At 58.2% G+C, this 17,598-nt stretch overlaps 2 protein-coding genes across 8 annotated transcripts in view; one reads left to right on the top strand and one right to left on the bottom strand.

The window, feature by feature from the left end:
* Positions 1-8,918, top strand: part of CLSTN1 (calsyntenin 1) — a 79,903-nt gene extending 70,985 nt beyond the window's left edge. For 2 of the 4 annotated variants that reach the window (XM_059912366.1, XM_059912339.1), the window contains 9 exons: positions 978-1,034; positions 2,345-2,502; positions 3,585-3,733; positions 4,025-4,251; positions 4,749-4,919; positions 5,259-5,404; positions 6,448-6,583; positions 6,848-7,032; positions 7,380-8,918. In XM_059912366.1, the coding sequence (XP_059768349.1) occupies positions 978-1,034; positions 2,345-2,502; positions 3,585-3,733; positions 4,025-4,251; positions 4,749-4,919; positions 5,259-5,404; positions 6,448-6,583; positions 6,848-7,032; positions 7,380-7,577 (1,427 nt within the window). In that variant the 3' untranslated portion in view covers positions 7,578-8,918. The remainder of the gene's footprint in view (positions 1-977; positions 1,035-2,344; positions 2,503-3,584; positions 3,734-4,024; positions 4,252-4,748; positions 4,920-5,258; positions 5,405-6,447; positions 6,584-6,847; positions 7,033-7,379) is intronic. The other 2 variants (XM_059912348.1, XM_059912358.1) reach the window with 1 other exon arrangement.
* A 116-nt stretch (positions 8,919-9,034) lies between these two features.
* Positions 9,035-17,598, bottom strand: part of PIK3CD (phosphatidylinositol-4,5-bisphosphate 3-kinase catalytic subunit delta) — a 30,243-nt gene continuing 21,679 nt past the window's right edge. For 2 of the 4 annotated variants that reach the window (XM_059894805.1, XM_059894822.1), the window contains 16 exons: positions 17,004-17,225; positions 16,208-16,304; positions 15,974-16,104; positions 15,432-15,482; positions 15,183-15,350; positions 14,970-15,091; positions 14,629-14,772; positions 14,354-14,453; positions 14,031-14,209; positions 13,824-13,936; positions 13,520-13,598; positions 12,807-12,974; positions 12,098-12,221; positions 11,755-11,900; positions 11,428-11,560; positions 9,035-10,779 (listed from right to left, as the gene is read on the bottom strand). In XM_059894805.1, the coding sequence (XP_059750788.1) occupies positions 10,642-10,779; positions 11,428-11,560; positions 11,755-11,900; positions 12,098-12,221; positions 12,807-12,974; positions 13,520-13,598; positions 13,824-13,936; positions 14,031-14,209; positions 14,354-14,453; positions 14,629-14,772; positions 14,970-15,091; positions 15,183-15,350; positions 15,432-15,482; positions 15,974-16,104; positions 16,208-16,304; positions 17,004-17,225 (2,115 nt within the window). In that variant the 3' untranslated portion in view covers positions 9,035-10,641. Of the gene's footprint in view, positions 10,780-11,427; positions 11,561-11,754; positions 11,901-12,097; positions 12,222-12,806; positions 12,975-13,519; positions 13,599-13,823; positions 13,937-14,030; positions 14,210-14,353; positions 14,454-14,628; positions 14,773-14,969; positions 15,092-15,182; positions 15,483-15,973; positions 16,105-16,207; positions 16,305-17,003; positions 17,226-17,598 lie in introns of all 4 variants that reach the window. The other 2 variants (XM_059894828.1, XM_059894814.1) reach the window with 2 other exon arrangements.

Genomic DNA, 17,598 nt, shown 5'->3' with positions numbered 1-17,598 from the left:
ACAGCAGGAAAGGCGGTGAGGCCTGCACCGTGGGGTGGGGCGGGGAGAGGGAAGCCGTGCACCCACCGCGTGGTCTGGAGAGTGGAAATTCTGTCCTCCGTCGCTGGGCGGGTGCCTCGACCCAGAATGCTGGTCGGGAACCACAGCCGCCGTCCCCAGGCCCGGCACCGATTATGTTTCTCTGGGTGAGTTCCTTAACCTCTGACTCTCCCTTTCTGTTCAGAGAAACCGGTTAAAAATGCCTTCTTTCCTCTGTCACTTGGAAGTCAAAGTCCAAACCGATGTGAGCTCCTTTTGAGCTTTCAAAAAAGACATACATGTTCACTACATACCAGGCTTTGGACGCTGACACGTGTCTTCCCCGTTAAAAAGGCCGGCGCTGTGGTCCAGGGTGGGTGCCTTTCACACCAGGTACGTCTCTGCCGTCAGCGCCAGCTGCCACCTCGCAGTGTCCTGCCTGGACAGGTTGAGGAGATCAGTGAATTCAGCGCACAGCTTTTACTCATCTCATTGTGAATCCAACCTGTGTTTTGGCAAGGAGGCTGCGGGAAGGTGGAATAAAAGAATGGAAAGAGATAAACAACAAGGTCCTACTGTATAGCACAGGGAACTACAATGTATTCAATATCATGTGATAAACCATAATGGAAAAGAATATGAAAAAGAATATATATGTATAATTGAATCGCTTTGCTGTAAAATTAACACAATATTGTAAATCAACTATACTTAAATAAAATAAATTAAAAAAAAAAAAAAAGAATGGAAAGAAGCACGGGGGTGGTAAATATCCCTGTGGGAAAAGGTGACCAAGTACAGGTTTCATCCAGGTGTGGAGTGTGTCCCCAAGAGGGATGGGAGGGGAATTTTTCTCTTTGTGTTTGTGTTTGGTAGCTTTTCAAAACTAATTTTCAAGGTCCAGTTTGAAGAGCCTAACCTCTTGGTCCTTTTCTATTGTCTGTCTTGCTTTTCTACAGAGTATTCAGGAGTTGAAAATGACAATGAAACTGAGCCTGTGCCTATGGCCTCTGCAGGTTGCTGGACTTTCTTGCCTACGGTTCACTATTGTGTTTCATTTAAAGTCGAGACATCAATTCATTGTGCATTTCGCATGAGACGCCCAAGTTGCATTTTGGTCCCAGACACTATTTGAGCTGCTGCTTTGCCTTATGCTACCCCACTGCATCATGGGATTTCCCTTTTCTGCCCATTCTGATCCCAGTTGAAGTGAGAGCAAACGACTCATTAATGCAGTGTACTAATGGGAATTTTTTTTTTCCTCATCAAATTTTACCCCATCCCACTGCGTGAGGCGCCCCGCTGAAATCTCACAGGCTAAGTTTGCTTGGGAGGCCACCTCCTGCTTCTCGTGTGTCTGAAACAGGAGACAGGAAAAGGCTCGTGTCTAGATATTCTGTCCTGACTGATAATAAGTTTTAAATAATGTTTCTTAGAAATCTCGATATCCCTAGTGACGATTTAGTGTCTAACGTCCCTTATCCGGAGTGAGGCATGCTACTGACAATTGGTCTCTCCTCCTTCTTCAGTGTAAGAACAGGGTTTAGTACCTCCTGGTTTTGGCTCTTTGTTACAGTCTGTCAAGGGCCACCTTCTGGCTTTTTCTTGTAACATCTTCACTCTTCCCAGTTGTCCTCAGTAGTAGGAGACAGGCACACTGGGACTCAACAAAATAGCCGTGTAGGCGGCCTTGATACTAGGCTTTGTGCAGGGTGGGATTTTAGCATTCCTTTTATCTTTCTACTCCTGCCTGTGTACGTTCATCCCCGAGTTTGTATGTATTCCCTGAGTATGCTCAGTTAGAAAAAGCAACCCAGGGGAATTACCTGGCAGTCCAGTGGTTAGGACTTGGCGCTTTCAGTGCAGGGACCGGGGTTTGATCCCTGGTCGCGGTGCGGCCAAAAAAAAAAAAAAGAAAAGAAAAAAAAAAAACCCAGCGCCTGATCCAGCTGATTGAGAAGGCAGTGGTTGAAGAGGCTGGCGCTGGTAGGACATCACTTGTGAACCATGATGACGGGTGCAGCGAGGGCCACCCTTACCAGGAAGTGGCCGCATGTGTGGGGGCACACACGGGACCTCTTGGCTTCTGGGCTTCGGGGGAGGGACCCCCAGCTCCTCTCTTTTCCGGGCCACATGCATGATCATAAACCATTTAATTTCCTCATTGTGCTTCCATGTCGATTGCAAGGCTAACAGGATCTGGTAGGAACTAACCCGCATGTCCATCCGTCAGGCTGCCACCACTGATAACATCGCATTGAAAAGTGAAGCAGGAGGCCCTGGGCTGCACTCACAACTTCTGCTTTTCCACCCCCGTGTTCTGCAGGTGGTGACCTGCACATGACTCAGTTTTTCCGAGGTAATCTGGCTGGCCTGACGATCCGTTCCGGGAAACTCGCAGATAAGAAAGTGATTGACTGTCTGTATACCTGCAAAGAGGGGCTAGACCTGCACGTCCCCGAAGACAGCGGCAGCGGTGTCAAGGTAATACCAGCACCCACCTGCACGGCACCCACGACTTCCTCCAGCACAAGTGCGGAGGCTGTTGGCATAAGGGTTGATCGGTGATTGGTCCTGAGCTGCTTTTACTCACAGCATCTCCGACACCACACGCATCGGGTGTCTTTCTCACACCAATTCTCCAGCTCCTGGACCCCAACTCCCCAGGCGTCCTGTAATCCAGTTCAGTCCTGACACTAACTGGGCACCAGGCCCCAGTGCCCCCCACATGCCTGCTCCTCTGGTGCCAGCTGCAAGGATCTGGGCCTCCGGTACCCACACTTGGCTGAAAAAAGTCGAGGGTTCCTAACAATCCCTCGCCCTTTTCAGGTTCAATAATTTGCTAGAACTGCTCAGAAAACAGTTCACGTACTATTACTGGTTTATTATGAAGGATACAACTCAGGAACAAGCAGGTGGAAGAGAGGCACAGGACCAGGAGTGGAGGAGGGTGCACGGGCCTTCCACGCCCCCTCCAGGTGCACCACCCTCCCGGCACCTCGCTGTGTCCACCAGCCCAGAAGCTCTCCAGACCCTGTTGTTTAGAAGTTTTTGTGGAGGGTCTGTTATGTAGGTATGATTGATCAAATCGTTGACGACTGTTGATTAATTAACTCAATCTCCAGTCTCTCTCCCCTCCTCCAGAGTTTAGAGGTGAGGCTGAAGGTCCCATGTAATCACGTGGTTGGTTTCTTTGGCAACCAGTCTGCATCCAAGAGTCACCTCATTAAGGTAAATTCTGGGGTGGCTGAAAGGGGCTTATTAGGAATAAAAAAAGATGCCGCCATCCCTCAGGAAATTCCAAAAGTTTTAGGAGCTCTATGCCAGAAACCAGGGACAAAGACCAAATATATATGTCCTATTATATCACAGATCTGTCTGTGCCTTAGATATTTACCATCATATAATAGGGTCACGGTCACTGGAATTACGTGAGCTTTTCTTCTCCAAGTCACCAATCCAAATCAATCCCAAGCTAATCCTGTTTGTCGAAGTGTTCGTGGTTTCAGCTTCTTGCAGTTAGAACCTTATTCTGTTCCTGTCTCTCTGTTTTGGTGCCATTTCAGATCCAAGCCAACCCCAGTCAGTCAGTGTTGACCTTGGAGGGAGAGGATGTAGGGGAGTTGGATAAGGCCATGCAGCACATTTCCTACCTGAATTCACGACAGTTCCCCACACCCGGGATCCGAAGACTCAAAATCACCAGCATGGTCAAGTATGTGCTGACTTTTAACAATAAACCTGTCTGCTCAGTGACCCTTGAGAAGAAAATGTGTGTATTTAGGTTTTTAAGTCAACCCAGCCTCCCTTCTGTAAGGAAAGGTGATCCGTCCCTCGTTACCAGAAAGTTTGAGTGATGTGTGGAAGCACATTCTGGGAGTGGCCGGCGTCTTGTCCCCTAGGTGGTTGTGGAATCCTGTGGTCCACCTCCGAGCGCCTTTGTCTGTGTGGCTTGAGAAGCCGCCTCTTAAAGCCCTGACCCTTCCGTCCCCTTCCTTGTTGGCAGGTGTTTTAACGAGGCCACCTGCCTCTCAGTCCCCCCGTTGGACGGCTACGTGATGGTTTTGCAGCCGGAAGAGCCCAAGATCAGTCTGAGTGGCATCCACCATTTTGCTCGGGCAGCTTCCGAATTTGAAAGTTCGGAGGGGGTCTTCCTTTTCCCCGAGCTTCGGATCATCAGCACCATCACGAGAGAGGTGGAGCCCGAAGGAGAAGGGGACGAGGACCCCACAGGTAACAGCCTAGACCAGTTGCCCAAAAGTGGGCGGCTGAAACCCCACTGCCGCTACTTATTTCTTGGCCCTTTTCCTCTGTGATTTTGTAGACTTGAATGTTTTAATGCTGTTCTTGGGTCTGCTTCTGGAATCTGACCCGTGGGCTAGAGCGCATTATGATCTTTGGAAACCCACCTGGAGGGTCCTTTCATCTTTTTTCCAGCTTGACGTCAGAATCTGGGATGGCTCTTGTGGGTTGGGAGGATGGAGACCAGGGCAAGGGTTGCTGCTGTAGGGGTGCTCCTGCTGGCTGGCCCCCCACTCTCGGGCCTTCCTGGTGGCCAGTCCTCCTAGACACATAAAGCATCCCCCATTCTTGAAAATGACTGTCCCGTACCGCCGTCCGTGGTCCCTGAAAGGCCTCTGTGAGTTGGAGGAGGAGCAGACGGGCCGTTGCTGTGAGCACCTCCCTGGGCCCCACAGCCTCTGCTATTTCCGGTTGGGCCGTTTTTGCAGTTCAAGAGTCACTGGTGTCGGAGGAGATTGTCCACGACCTAGACACCTGCGAGGTCACGGTGGAGGGAGAGGAACTGAACCGAGAGCAGGAGAGCCTAGAAGTGGACGCGGCCCACCTGCAGCAGAAGGGCATCGAAGTGAGCAGCTCTGACCTGGGCGTGGTCTTCACAGGTGAGAGGCCAGACCCCAGACCGGGAGAGTGAAGGCTCAGAGCTCAGCGCCCACCTCCTCCCAGCTCAGCAGCTGGAGAGAGTCCTGGAGGAGGTGGGAAAGGATGAGCGGTGGCCACACACCTTCTCCCAGACGGGAGGGAAGCTCAGCTCTGCCTGGTGTCCCGTCCTCATGACGGGTAGAAGCTTGGGCGCGTGTGGCGCCTGCCCCTCAGCAGCGGACGACGCCCCCGCAGTTGGCAAGCCAGACGCGCGGCCGGGTGGCTCTGGGGCCCGCCTGCAGCCTGCCTTTGCCCCCGGCCTGTGTCCCTAAGCTCAGCCGCCGCCGTCTTCCCCGCAGGTGTCGACACCATGGCCAGCTACGAGGAGGTCTTGCACCTCCTGCGCTACCGGAACTGGCACGCCAGGTCCTTGCTTGACCGGAAGTTCAAGCTCGTGTGCTCCGAGCTGAATGGTCGCTACGTCAGCAACGAGTTCCAGGTGGAGGTGGGTGCCGGGCTGTGCCGAGCAGGGCCAGCAGCGTGGTCACCGGGCGCCTCGCTCACGGCCCTGATGTTGGCAGATGCCGATTTTTAGAGCACTCGTGGTGGCAGCTGTTTGGGTTCATCCTGGGGTGGGTCGCCTTTCCCAGCCGGGGGGCTGCTCCCCGTTAGACCTGCAGAGGTTTGGGGGGACAGGTTATACACGGGCTGGGCTGGGGCACAGCACGGTGCCCCACTTCACAGGCTGCCTTAGCCCGAGAGTCGGAGGGGCCTCTGGAGGGAGGTGGTCAGGACCGAGTGGCGGTCCGTGCCTCGGGCTGAGGGGCAAGGTTGTTTCTCGAGATTTGACACTGCTTTCGCCGGGGGAGCCGGGGCTTCTTTGCAGATGGCTGGCCCTGCCATGAATAGATCCTTGGCCCAGGGCGAGGGTTGCCGCCAGCGCCGGCAGGGCTGCTCTCCGCTGAACGTGGTCGTGGGGACTCAGGCCGCAGTGGCCAGAGGGCACTCGTCCTGCTCGGACACCTTTCGTGTCACTCAGAGCTTCTGTGCCCTGGAGAAATGGACCCAAAGTTACTCTCAGCAATTGAACGCTTCCATTGTGACCTCGTAGCAGCAGAAGTAAACTCACAGGGCTGAAGAGCCCATGAGTGTTTTCTCTGAGCCAAAGGGTAGCAGATTGGAAAGGAAATAAAGGCTCTGATTTGTGCTCTCTGTCACGTGGCTGTAGTTTTGGGGAAAGAGGGGCAGTGTCGTGTGCCCGGGCTTCTCGAACCACCCGTGGTGAAGGGCCGGCGGTGGTGCTGTGTCTTCTCCTCCAGTCTGTGGTGGATGAATTATTTTATTAGATACAATAAAAGTGAGTTATTCCAACAGCAGGATGTTCTTGGCTGTGTGACAGCATCACATGGTTACGGCAGCCTCCTTGGCTGCCTCTGTTCTTCTCTCCACCCACCAGCACCGGTCCAGGGCCCACTTCGGTGGTGCTGGTCAAGTGCATGTCCATTCCACGCGCGGACACGTCCGGGCTGCCTTGTGTCTCCGCTGCAGGTGAACGTCATCCACACGGCCAACCCCGTGGAGCACGCCAGCCACATGGCCGCGCAGCCGCAGTTCGTCCACCCCGAGCACCGCTCCTTCATTGACCTCTCAGGTCACAACCTGGCCAACCCCCACCCGTTCGCAGGTAGGCCTGGGACGCCCCTCCCCGCCTCCTGCTGTGAGCTCAGCCCCCCCCTCCCCCACCGCCGCTCAGAACAGCCACCGGCCGGCCTGGCTGTTACTCCACGTCACACGAGGAAACCAGAGCACGGACGGGGCAGCGAGGGGCCGAACCCAGACTTGAACCCGTGCTGAGCCTTTTCTCGGAGCGAGCAGTGGAGGCCGAGGGCACACGGCGGGCCGGGCCGGGTCTCGTCATCACAGCCGTCCTGTCTCCTCTTCCCCGCAGTCGTCCCCAGCACCGCAACCGTCGTCATCGTGGTGTGTGTCAGCTTCCTGGTTTTCATGATCGTCCTGGGAGTGTTCCGGATCCGGGCTGCTCACCAGAGAACCATGCGGGACCAGGACGGTGGCAAAGAGAACGAGATGGATTGGGACGACTCTGCCCTGACCATCACCGTGAACCCCATGGAGGTAGGTGAGGGCGGTGGCGCCCCGACTGAGAACCCCGCAGGCCAGGGCCCCAGGGAGGCTCAACTCACCCTCACGCTCACGTGCTTTGCGTGGTGCGCACCATGACCCTGCGTGGGTAAACTGAGGCCTGGGGGGGCCTGCTTTAGGGTCGTGGTCCCGCTGTGGGTGGCGACCGGAGCTCTGTTTCCCTTCATCTTTGGTGAGGAGCCTAGTCAGCCCCTCTTGCTGGGTCGTGGGATGTGGCCTCCGGCGGGTGGACGAAGCCTGGGTCACAGGCTGGGGCGGGGGGGGGGGGGCGGGGAGGGGGCTAGCCGCTTCAGCGCCTGGTCGGGCCGTCTGTTTGTCAGACGTATGAGGACCAGCACAGCAGTGAGGAGGAGGAGGAGGAGGAGGAGGAGGAGGAGAGCGAGGACGGAGACGAGGAGGATGACATCACCAGCGCCGAGTCGGAGAGCAGCGAGGAGGAGGAGGGGGAGCACGGGGACCAGCAGACTGCGAACAGGCAGCAGCAGCTCGAGTGGGACGACTCCACCCTCAGCTACTGAGCCGCGGCCGCGCCCTCCGCCGCCTTCTTTCTGCTTCAGGAGACTCTGCTGTCATCTCTGTGCCCGCCCCGAGGGTCCACGATGTACAAAGTCATTCTGGCCAGTAGGTCTGCAGACCCTCCCGGTCGCCGATCTCTGCCCGCGCTTGGTGTATAGGACCATAGGCTCCCCCTTGCTCCCTTCCGTCGTCTGCCCTGCTCGCTCTTAAGTTATGTGTGCGCTGACGCTCGCTCTGCGGCTGATGTCGACTCCAGAAAAGCCGCAGTGACTGGACTCCTTGACAGAGGGTTAGAGTTGCTCACTCCTACCTGGTAATCCTTTTTTTTTTTTTTTTTTTTTAAAGTTTTTATTTTTTCCAAACTAGTGCATGTATAAAATGGCAGAATGGGGTTAATATGTAGATGATGAACTGACTTTTTAATATTTTGTAAATAAATTGGGATTCCTCGTGTCTTTTGTGCTAGCATAATCCGGGGCTGGATGCAAAGTGGAGTGGAGACACTGAGCGTGGGAGGGGAGGGACCGAAGACCCATTCCCCCCCCTCCCCAAGATGAGGAGAAAGGAGCACAGACATCGCTCTGCTGCCCGGCAGGAGGGGACCGGATCAGGGACCCCTCCTTGGAGGCTGGAAACGGCCAGGTCTTTTCTTTGGGATTCTACCCATTGAGGGCTGCGGGGAGCTGGGGTCCCTGGCCATGTTTGCTCCCTTCTCCAAGGACCAGCAGCTCCTCATGCAGGAACCTGGACTCAGGTGCAGCCGTGGGGTCCATACTGAATAGATGCAGGTTTCCTTGCTGGTGAGAGCATGTTTCCGATCATGTGGATGGTGCACACCCTCTGACCACTTGGTCTGGAGACAGCAACAGGCCTGGGGGCTCTGTACTCAGAACCTGGCTGAAATGACGCCCAGTGGCCTGAAGGCAAGTGCTCGATTCCCCGAGCACCTGCGCCCCTCCTCCCCAGAGCCCCCGGGGGTGAAACCCATGTCCAGTAGGTGGTGAAGGGAGAGAACCGCAGTCAGGAGCGAAAACCCCTACAGCACGTGGTTTTTAATTTACATGTAAATTTTTAGATTTCTAAAACTGGGGGAAAATAATTTTGAACACTGTTGTGTGATCATAAGTGCTAGTCTCGAGGACACTGCCAGCTGTCCTGTGTCGTGTGTGGCCACCCCTCCGTGTACTGCCACTGTCGCTGCTCTGTTTAGACCGTGGATAGACGCTAACGCGTGGACGGGACGCTCTGCGCTGTCTGTAGCCGCCGTGGTATCACTTTTCAGATGTGTATATTGATGATAGGTCAGAAAGTGTATACATACAATAAAGTCTGTTCTAACTCCAGTGGGAGAGTGGGTTGTTTCTGGTCTCGTTTTCATCTTAATCCTGCATTCTCTTGTTTCTTTCTGAGCCAAGAACATAACATACCAAGGCTTTTATTTCTTTTAATCTGTTTTTACCTCTCATTTCAAGGTTTCAGACTGTTGAACCTACATCAGTTACGCTGAACTCACCTTCCCCATACAGAAACATCAAATGATTTAAAAAAAATAGAAAATACTCTTCTTGTCAGGCACACAGGCCGTGCACCCAACCAGCTATTGCTGTGTATATGCAGTGTGCTGCCCACACCAGGAAGCACAGACTCGTTCAAATAAATAACAAGTAGACATACACTCGGCTTTTCCTATTTCCAAACAGGTGGGTGGGTCTGATGTATTCAGCACTTAGTTGGGAACCAGAGTCTGGTCAGTGGGGCTCTGTGGGTGGCACGGATTGCTATGGGCAGTGCCTCTCGGCCACCTCTCGTGAACCAAGAAACAGAGTTGGCACCTGGGCTCTTCTGGAAGCCGTGCACCTGGGCTGCTGAGAGGGCAGCTACTTCTGGCTCTGCTGAGCCGTGCAAAGCCTTTGAGAGGTAAGTGGTGTCGCCCCTGTGAGTCCCGAGTCGGCTGCTAATACATGAAGCTCGCCTGTGGGCTTCCAGAAGCCCAGATTCTTAGCCCCACCTCCAGAGTTGGCTCCAGAAGGCTGAGGGAGGCCCGGGAACCTGCATTTCTTGAACTCCTCAGATGCACCTAAGGCCGAGCCCGAATCATTTCAAGCTAAGTACCGTCGGAGGAAAAGATGCCACCACACCCTTAACTCTCACGCTTCTGCTGCCTGGGTACCGGGAGCAGGTTCTCAAAGGTGAGCGTTCTGGAGAGGAGATCAGGTCCTTCACGACCTAAAACCTGCTTTAGGAGGAGGGAGGTTACATATAATTGCACAAAGTACTCGCACCTGCTTGCGTCTTGAACCATGACCAGGATGAGCTAAATCAAGCTCAGACCTTTTTAAAGTGTCTCAAGGACCAGCGTGCGCTATACGTGATGGGCGCTGGGGCCTTTCTCCCAAGCCATAGAGGTTCAGTAAAGTAGTTGGGCTATTTTTTTTCTCACCCGCAAACAAAATCGCTTTACAGCAGAGATGAGAGAATTCCCGTACCCAGGAGTCGCTTTAAAAGTGGAAAGCAATCATCCCTGAATCTAGAGGGTACCCAGGCCTCCTCTGCGGGCTGCCCAGAACTCAGCCAATGGAGGGCACACAGGTGGAGGGGGTGAACAGGCGTGGGTGTCCTGTCTGGACAGCAGGCACCGGGTCACTGCCAGGCACCAAGGCCGGTGCAGCATGGCGGGAGCCTGGGGAGAAGGCAGCTCCCGCACGGGAGAATCGTCTCTGCCGGCTCCAGACCCCCCAGCTGGAAGACTTGAGGTCACAGATCCTCGGCGAGATGCGGCCTCGAGGTGCCGGGCTCACAGTGTCTTCCCATCAAAGCCCAGGGCTCGGATGGGGAAGCGGGAGGACGGTGCCCCTCCCCACATTAGGGTGCATTTCCATGTATGGCTGTTTAGTTCCCGAAACATTTCAAGTCATAAATAAATAACCAGTGTAAACAAAAGGCAGTTGTGTAGGTTCTTTCCCAAGGATGCCGTCCAGCCTTTCAGGCCCTGGAGGGTGGCCGAGGGTGCCCGGCTCCCAAGACTGACAGCTCGGTTGTCTCCAGGCCCGGGGCTTGCACGGGCTGCTATTGCCTGTTGTCTTTGGACACGTTGTGGGCCAGCCAGTTGACTTTGGTTTTCCAGCTCTCCCGGAGGGCTTCGTTAAACTTCACCCGGAAGTGCTTCAGGGCCTCCTCCTCCGTCTTCCCCAACGCCAGAGAATCCTGAGGCAAGATCGAAGCAATGGGCGTCCCACGGAGGGGCCTGGGCCCTGCTCAGCAGGGAGCCCCGTCTCCCTGCACCTCCGCCCTCTCTGGGCAGGTAACGCTCCCTCCTCAGAGAACTGCACCAAGGGAGCCAGGAGGGCGCCACCCACACCTCCCCTGGGAAGAGCTCTTCGTTCCCACCCCAACCAAGGCGGCCCCCGCCCCGCCCCATCCTCAAAATAAGATGCCAACTCAAGCCGGGAGGTCTTGGCCCTGAAGGCAGGTGGCCTGGCCTTCTCCACTGGAAGCTGGCAGGAGGAAGAAGGGAGGGAGCAGCTTCTTCCCAGGAACTCGGGGGCCATGGCCCACCCCCCTCACTCCCCGCCCCAGCATCTTATAAACTGAAAAGACGCAGGAAGGAAAGACAGTTTTTAACCATGGAGGGAACCCTCTTGTACAAGTGGAAACACCCGCAGCCTGCGGAGGACGGGAGGGTGGGCCAGAGCCGGTGGCTTCCCGCCAGACCCGGGTCCCAGGCCGGTGTGAGCACACGCGAGTCAGGATGGCCCTGTGGGTCCACCACGCTCGGGGGTTGGGGGGGGGCTGCCTCGAGGAGTCTGGGGCTCCCTGGTCTCCTGCCTGGCGGGGCCCTGCCCTGGCGTTTACCTTGAGGTACTGGATGTCTTTGGAGCAGCTGAGCTCAGGCAGGCCTGCCGCCCGCATCAGGGCAAAGAGGTGGAGAAAGAGCAGCCCGTGGCGCCGCAGGATGGTGTAGGCCCTTTCACAGTAGCCCCGGAACCTGCAGTGGGAGGTCAGGGAGGGGGCCCTGGGTCCTCCCGTCCGCCCGCACCCCAGCCAGCCGGCCAGCCCGCCCTCACCCTGGAAGGAGCTGTGCCCACAAAGCCCCAGCGTCCTCTGACTGACCGCCCCCAGTGCACCCTGCCTGGGGCCCCCAGCACCAAGGGGCATCTCGGGGGTCTGAGGCACCCTCACCTTTCAAATTTCTCACTATTATTCGTCTTCCCCTGCTGAATCACGTGGACAAAGTCATAGGTGAGGATGAACGGGACTCGCTCACGGTTGATTCCAAACTTGGTCTTGAAATTCCCCAGAAAGTGGCCGAAATCAATGTGGAACAGCTGAGGGGAGGGAAGAGCAAAGACCCAAAAGGAGTCAAAAAGGAGGGTGCCTCACCCAGAGGAGCCTGGGGAGGGAGAGGGAGCTGGAAGGGCTTGGATAGGGGGCTCCGCCAGCAGCCGTGTGCAGAGCAGAACGGCCAGCGGGCCAGCACCGGGCGGCAGGCACCATGCTCATGGCAGCCCCACACCACCCCTACCTGCCCGTTCTCTCGGATCATGATGTTGTCGCTGTGCCGATCGCCGATGCCCAGCACGTATGTGGCCACACAGTAGCCAGCGCAGGAGAGGGTGAACTCCTCAATGGCTCGATCCAGGGCCTCCCTGGGGGGTAGGGATGGAAACCACAGCCACACCATTTAGCAGCTCCTTCTACCAAGGGGCGGGGTCTATGTCCCCTGCCCTTGACTCTGGCCTTGTGACTTGCTTGGACCAACAGAACATGGAGGAAGTGATGCTGGGCTCCTTCCAGAGCCTGGGCCTTAAGACACCTTGCAGTTCCTGAACCTTCCCTACTGCCATGGAAGGAAGCTGAGGCTAGAATGAGAGGCCACATGGAGAGAAGCCCCAGACGTGCAACCCTCCAGGCCCAGTCAAACTACCAGATGAGAGCAGTTGCATGAGTGATTAAAGCAGAAGAACCACTCAGCTGAGCCAGCTCAAGTTGCAGATTTGTGATTTAGGCCCCTAAGTTCGGGGTGGTTGTTATGCGGCAATAACTAACTGATACATGTGGGAACAGAGACCTGACCCACTCCCCCACCACCCCACCCCACAGCATCTATGGGATGGTCCTCGGCTGAGCCAAGAAGCCACAGAGACTGTCAAAGACCCTCCTCCTTGCCTTTGATTCCCAAGGTCTGCCTCTTGGGAAGGAGAGGGCGTCTGTCCCTTGGGCCCAAAACCTACCCAGGGTTCTTGGACTTGAGCCAGTTGAGCAGAGCATCCTTGTTGAAGGCAGCCGTGGCCACCATGTTGCTCTTGTTCAGCTGGATGTTGGCGATGGTGTCTGAGTGAAGCACCACCTCGATGAGGCCTGTGTGGTCCCCGGTGGAGAGGCAGCCATAAGGGGTCATCCTAGCCAGGTGGGAGGAGGGGCAGGTGGACACAGTGGTCAAGGGCTATCCCAGGGGCTTCTTGACCCCGAGGAGCTTAACCCAAAAAGGCTGCAGGAGATGCTACTCAAGTTGCTGAAAAGAGGAGGCAGGTACTGGGGGCGAGCCCTTGACTCCCAGGGCTCCAGGGAAGGTTCCTTGGAGAGGTCACACCAGCACCCAAGATGCAGAGAGGAAGAGTCGGCACCTTGGCTGAACTCATGTTTGCTCAGAGAGAAAAATCCAGGTGGCTCGGAAGAAGATGGGGCAGGAAGCCAGGGATGCTTGAGGCAAAGGGACCAATGGAGGGAGACAGTGCAAAGGGCCAGGGCTGGCCTTCTCCATCCTCATCCTGCGGCCCTATCGCCTCCCTGACCCCGAGTTTCAAACTGGTCCCTGCTCTTCTTAGAAGAGACTGTCTTTTTTCCAGCTGAGGTGGTAATGTCAGCTTTGACAGGGGACCCCCTCCAACGGGGTACAGTCCTAGGCCTGGTGCAGGCACAAGTGGATGATGGGAGGGCCTCTCACCTCAGGTCCAAGCCCTCCTGCTTCCACAGAACGTCCATCAGCTGGATCATCTGCAGGGTCAGCATGTCCTGGCGGAGGTCTGCGCAACCGCCCCCGGGGAGGAAAGGCATGAGTTTCTGGTGGGTTCTCCAATCCCAGCCATGCCCAGGCCCCAGAGTCCCAAGATTCTGTCTTTTCATCAGCTCACCCTCCAGGAGATCCGCCCCCGACCCCCACCGCAAGGTGTGCCCGCCGAGGGTAGTATGGCAGGGCGAGGGGAAGCCAAGGCCTCAGCGGGTCCCTCTCCAGGGCCCGGCCTGCTCACCGTCCCCGTTCTTAAAGATGATGCCCACGGTGCCATCGCTGCCCGCCTCCTCATTGCTGTACATGACCCACAGGGGCTTCATCTTGGAGTCCATGAAGGTGCACTGCTCCACGCTGCCGGACCAGAGAGCGGTCAGCAGCGGGCCCTCCTCAGGGCCTGGGGGGAGGGGAGGAGGTGGGGAGGCCCCGCCTGGGGCCTGGGGCTCACCAGACTTCAGCCAGCAGGGTGCTGGGGTCGAGCGGGGACTGCAGGTGGGAGAGGGCCTCCAGGTAGGTCTCCTGGCGCATGCACAGGTGCATCAGCTCCTTGGTCTGCGGCTTGGTGGTCTTCTGGGAGCTCACTTTGACGACGTCGTTCAGGGCCTTCAGTTTGCTCAGTGCTTCCCCCTGGCCAGGAGGATGGGAGGGCAGCGTGGGCAGGCCGGGAGGGGCAGGCTCCGAGCCTCGGCCTGGCCCCCGCGGTTACAGGGGCCCGGGCAACTCTGCCCCAAAGCAGAGCCCAGGCAGGGGTGCGGGGGCCCCGCGCCTCACCTGCTTCATCAGCACCTTCATGTGATGGGTGCTGCCCCTGCAGTAGGCCTCCATGATGAGGCCGAAGCGCAGGGCCACCGAGGGCACGTGCATCTCGGAGCTGGGGGAGGAAGAAGGGGCTGAGCCTCACCTCGCCTCGCCAGGCGGGGCCACACAGCCCCTCCCAGCCCGGCAGGACCCAGCCACCGAGGACACCCGGGCTGGCCGGCGGGAAACGCGAGGCCCGCAGGCAAGAGGCCCCTCCTCCCCGTGGCCTTCCAGGTGAGTCCAGCTACCGCAGGTGCCAGAAGAGGAAGTGGCCGATCTTGCGATTGGCCAGGGCCCGGTCCAGCAGGAATTTGGTCAGCTCGCAGTCGAGGTAGGACTCGTACTTGAGCACCTGCACCAGCTGCAGCAGGTACTGGAAAAGCTCGTCGTCCCTGCAGAGAAGGGAGGCTGGCTGGGGCCCGGAGCTTCACGGCTCGGGAGAGGGTCTGCAGCTGGCGAGGGGGCAGGGTAGGTGCGGGAGGCCAGCCTCACCTGAGCAGGCCCCCAGGAGAGGTCCCCAGCCAGCGCCTAGACCCGGGCCACTGGGGCAAAGCCGCCCTCTGAAGATGAGGAAGCCCGCGGGACTCACGTCAGTTTCCGCAGGGACTTGATGGCAAAGGAGCCCACGTGGCGGTCAGGGAAGCTGAAGTCCAGCAGCTCCAGGGCGCTCAGGACAGGCAGCTCGGGCCAGGAGCACAGCAGGTAGAGCATCTGGGGGGTGCTGGTGGTCAGGGCAGGGGGCGCAGGCTGCGGTCTGGCTCCAGACTCTGCCCCCTCCCCCGGCCCCGGCCCCGCCACCCACCTGGGCCACGTCCTCGTGCTTGTTCCACTTGGTGACCAGCAGCAACCGGGCCAGCGCCTCGGGGAAGTGCTCCTGGATCTCGTGCCGCATCTTCCACACCAGGTCCTTCTCGTGCTCGTATAGCTCCCCGGACCCCCGGCGCTCCAGGATCTCCCGCAGCTGCAGCTGCTGAGGGGCACAGGTGGAGGTGGGGGGGCGGTGAGGGCTGCAGCCAGGTCCACGCCCCACCGCCCACGGCCCCCAGCTCACCTCCTCCTCCGTGAAGCGCCCGTGCTCCCCATGCCGCCCCAGCTCTAGGATCTGCAAGAGCGACCCTGCTGTCAGCGGCAACCCCGGGGCCTGGGCCAGCCTGGCGGGGGGGGCCCCGGGGCGGGTGTCAACACCTCGGCACTGCCGACCTTGTGCGCCAGTGACCCTCAGTGCTGGGGACTCTCCCGCGTGCTGTAGGGCATTTAGCAGCACCCCTGACCTCCACCCATGAGATGCCAGGCGCATCTCTCCCACTAGTCGTGACAACCAAAAATGTCTTTGGACATTGCCCAACGTCCCCTGGGGGGCAAAGCGGCCCCTGGTTGAGAATCACTGCTCTAGGACACACGAGGATTCCAGAGAGTCCAGAAAGCCCCCAAGCGTGTGTGGGCACCCAGCCCCCAGCCCTGGGCAACTCACGGGGTGCAGGGACCATGTCCTGGGGAGCCCCAGAGGCAGGGCCAGGACAGTTAACCTTTAGCTTCGAGGTTTCTGGGCAGGGTGGGTCCTGGACCCCAAATGGCGAGGGCCCCCTCACTGACCTTGTCCAGGGCAGGGTAGTATACAGGGTGGGGGGCCACCTCAGGGAGAAAGATGACCAGGGCGGCCGCGCTCTCAGTGTTGGGGTTACTCCGCACGGTCCCACAGGGGTTCAGTAGCTCCCCTTTCTCGTCTGGATACAAGGACAGACGGAGTTGCAAGGGGAATGTCGTCACGTGTGGGACCCACCTCCCCAGCCCCCCGGCCTCTGCCTCGCCCTCTTGGCCTGGGCCAACCTGGGACGGAGGGCCACATGTAGAGGCAGCGCTCGCCGGTCTTGAGCTGGTCCTTGTAATCAAACAGCATGAGGTTGGCCCAGGCGATGGGGCAGTCCTGGGAGAGAAACCGGGCAGGTCACAGCCAGCCGCCAGAAAGCCTCCGTTTGCTCTTCTGCAGGATGGGCCCAGCCAGACCACGCTTCCCACCCTCGCCCAGACTCCCTTTGAAGCAGCTGGCAGAGTCAGTCACCCCTCGGCTCCCTTCTGCTCCTGGATGCATCCCCCTCTCGGCTTCTTGAGAAAGCCTCAAACAAACCACATAGGCCCCAGGGAGCTGGCCCAGCTCAGCTACGAGTGAGTCAGGGTGGCTCGGTGGTCAGTCACATCCTGGGCCCAGTGACTCAGTGCTCGACCACCACTCTGTCTCCAACTGGCTGCTGACTCAGGCCACCCTGCTCCCTGCAAGGACACTGCATTTGTCCTTCCAGAGCAGGGAGCTCCCTCCGGGTTCCTGCAAGGACCAAAGGCCCAGGCCCAGATATTCCGAGTCACTGTGCTCATAAGCCCAGGAACCCAGCACCATCACGTGGCAGGCAGGGGTGGTGGCCAGCGTGTGTGTGTGTGTGTGTGTGTGTGTGTGTGTTGTGTGTGTGCGTGCACGCGGTGTGGAGAGGCTGGGGTTCACAGGCCCTCCTGGACCCCATCCCCAGGCTGTGTGCCAGCTGGGATGCTGGGAACGGGATGAGCAGTGGCCCCGGGGCTGCGGGACGGGACTGGGCCCATCACAGAGTGCCTCCCGACCGGCCCCACCCACCGCCTTCTTGGACTTCTTCTTGGTGGAGCGAGCCTTCTTGGCCTTCTCGATCACGGCGTAGAGCGCAAAGCAGAGGCGGGCCATGCGCGGCAGGTCGCAGACGTTGATGTCGAACTCCAGCCGCTGCTTCCACACAGGCTCCGAGCACACGCTCACCTCCGAGCTGGACACCGTCTTGCACAGCGTCTCGTTGCCGTGGAAGAGGCCGGCCTGCACCACCAGCTGGGGAAGGCGCGATGCGGGTGGCAGGTGGCAGAGGCCCAGCCTCCCTCTCCCGCCTGGGTGTCCCTCCCACCTAAGGCTCGAATCTCCTCCCGAAAGGTCCTCATTTCACGCGGGTCTGAACCCTCCCCCACCAGGTGCTTGAAGGTGGTCTGGAAAAGGGAGGGCTGGCTGCCTGAGGGGGAGGAGTGGCCCTGGGGGGAAGGGGAGGGCGGCGTGGGCTGTGCTCCCCACTGACTGCGGGACCCCAGGGCGTGTCGGTTTCCTGCTCTGGGCCTCAGCTTCCCCATCGGGGCTCGGGAACTCCAGGGGTCCTTCTAGCTCAAGCACCCAAGGGTGCCCCCACCGCTCAGAATGGTGTGAGCCCCTGTCG

This window comes from Balaenoptera ricei, chromosome 1 (genome assembly GCF_028023285.1).
Source record: "Balaenoptera ricei isolate mBalRic1 chromosome 1, mBalRic1.hap2, whole genome shotgun sequence".
NCBI lineage: Eukaryota > Metazoa > Chordata > Mammalia > Artiodactyla > Balaenopteridae > Balaenoptera > Balaenoptera ricei.
The sequence above is the reverse complement of the archived record's forward strand: the minus strand, read 5'-3'. Positions and strand labels throughout refer to the sequence as shown.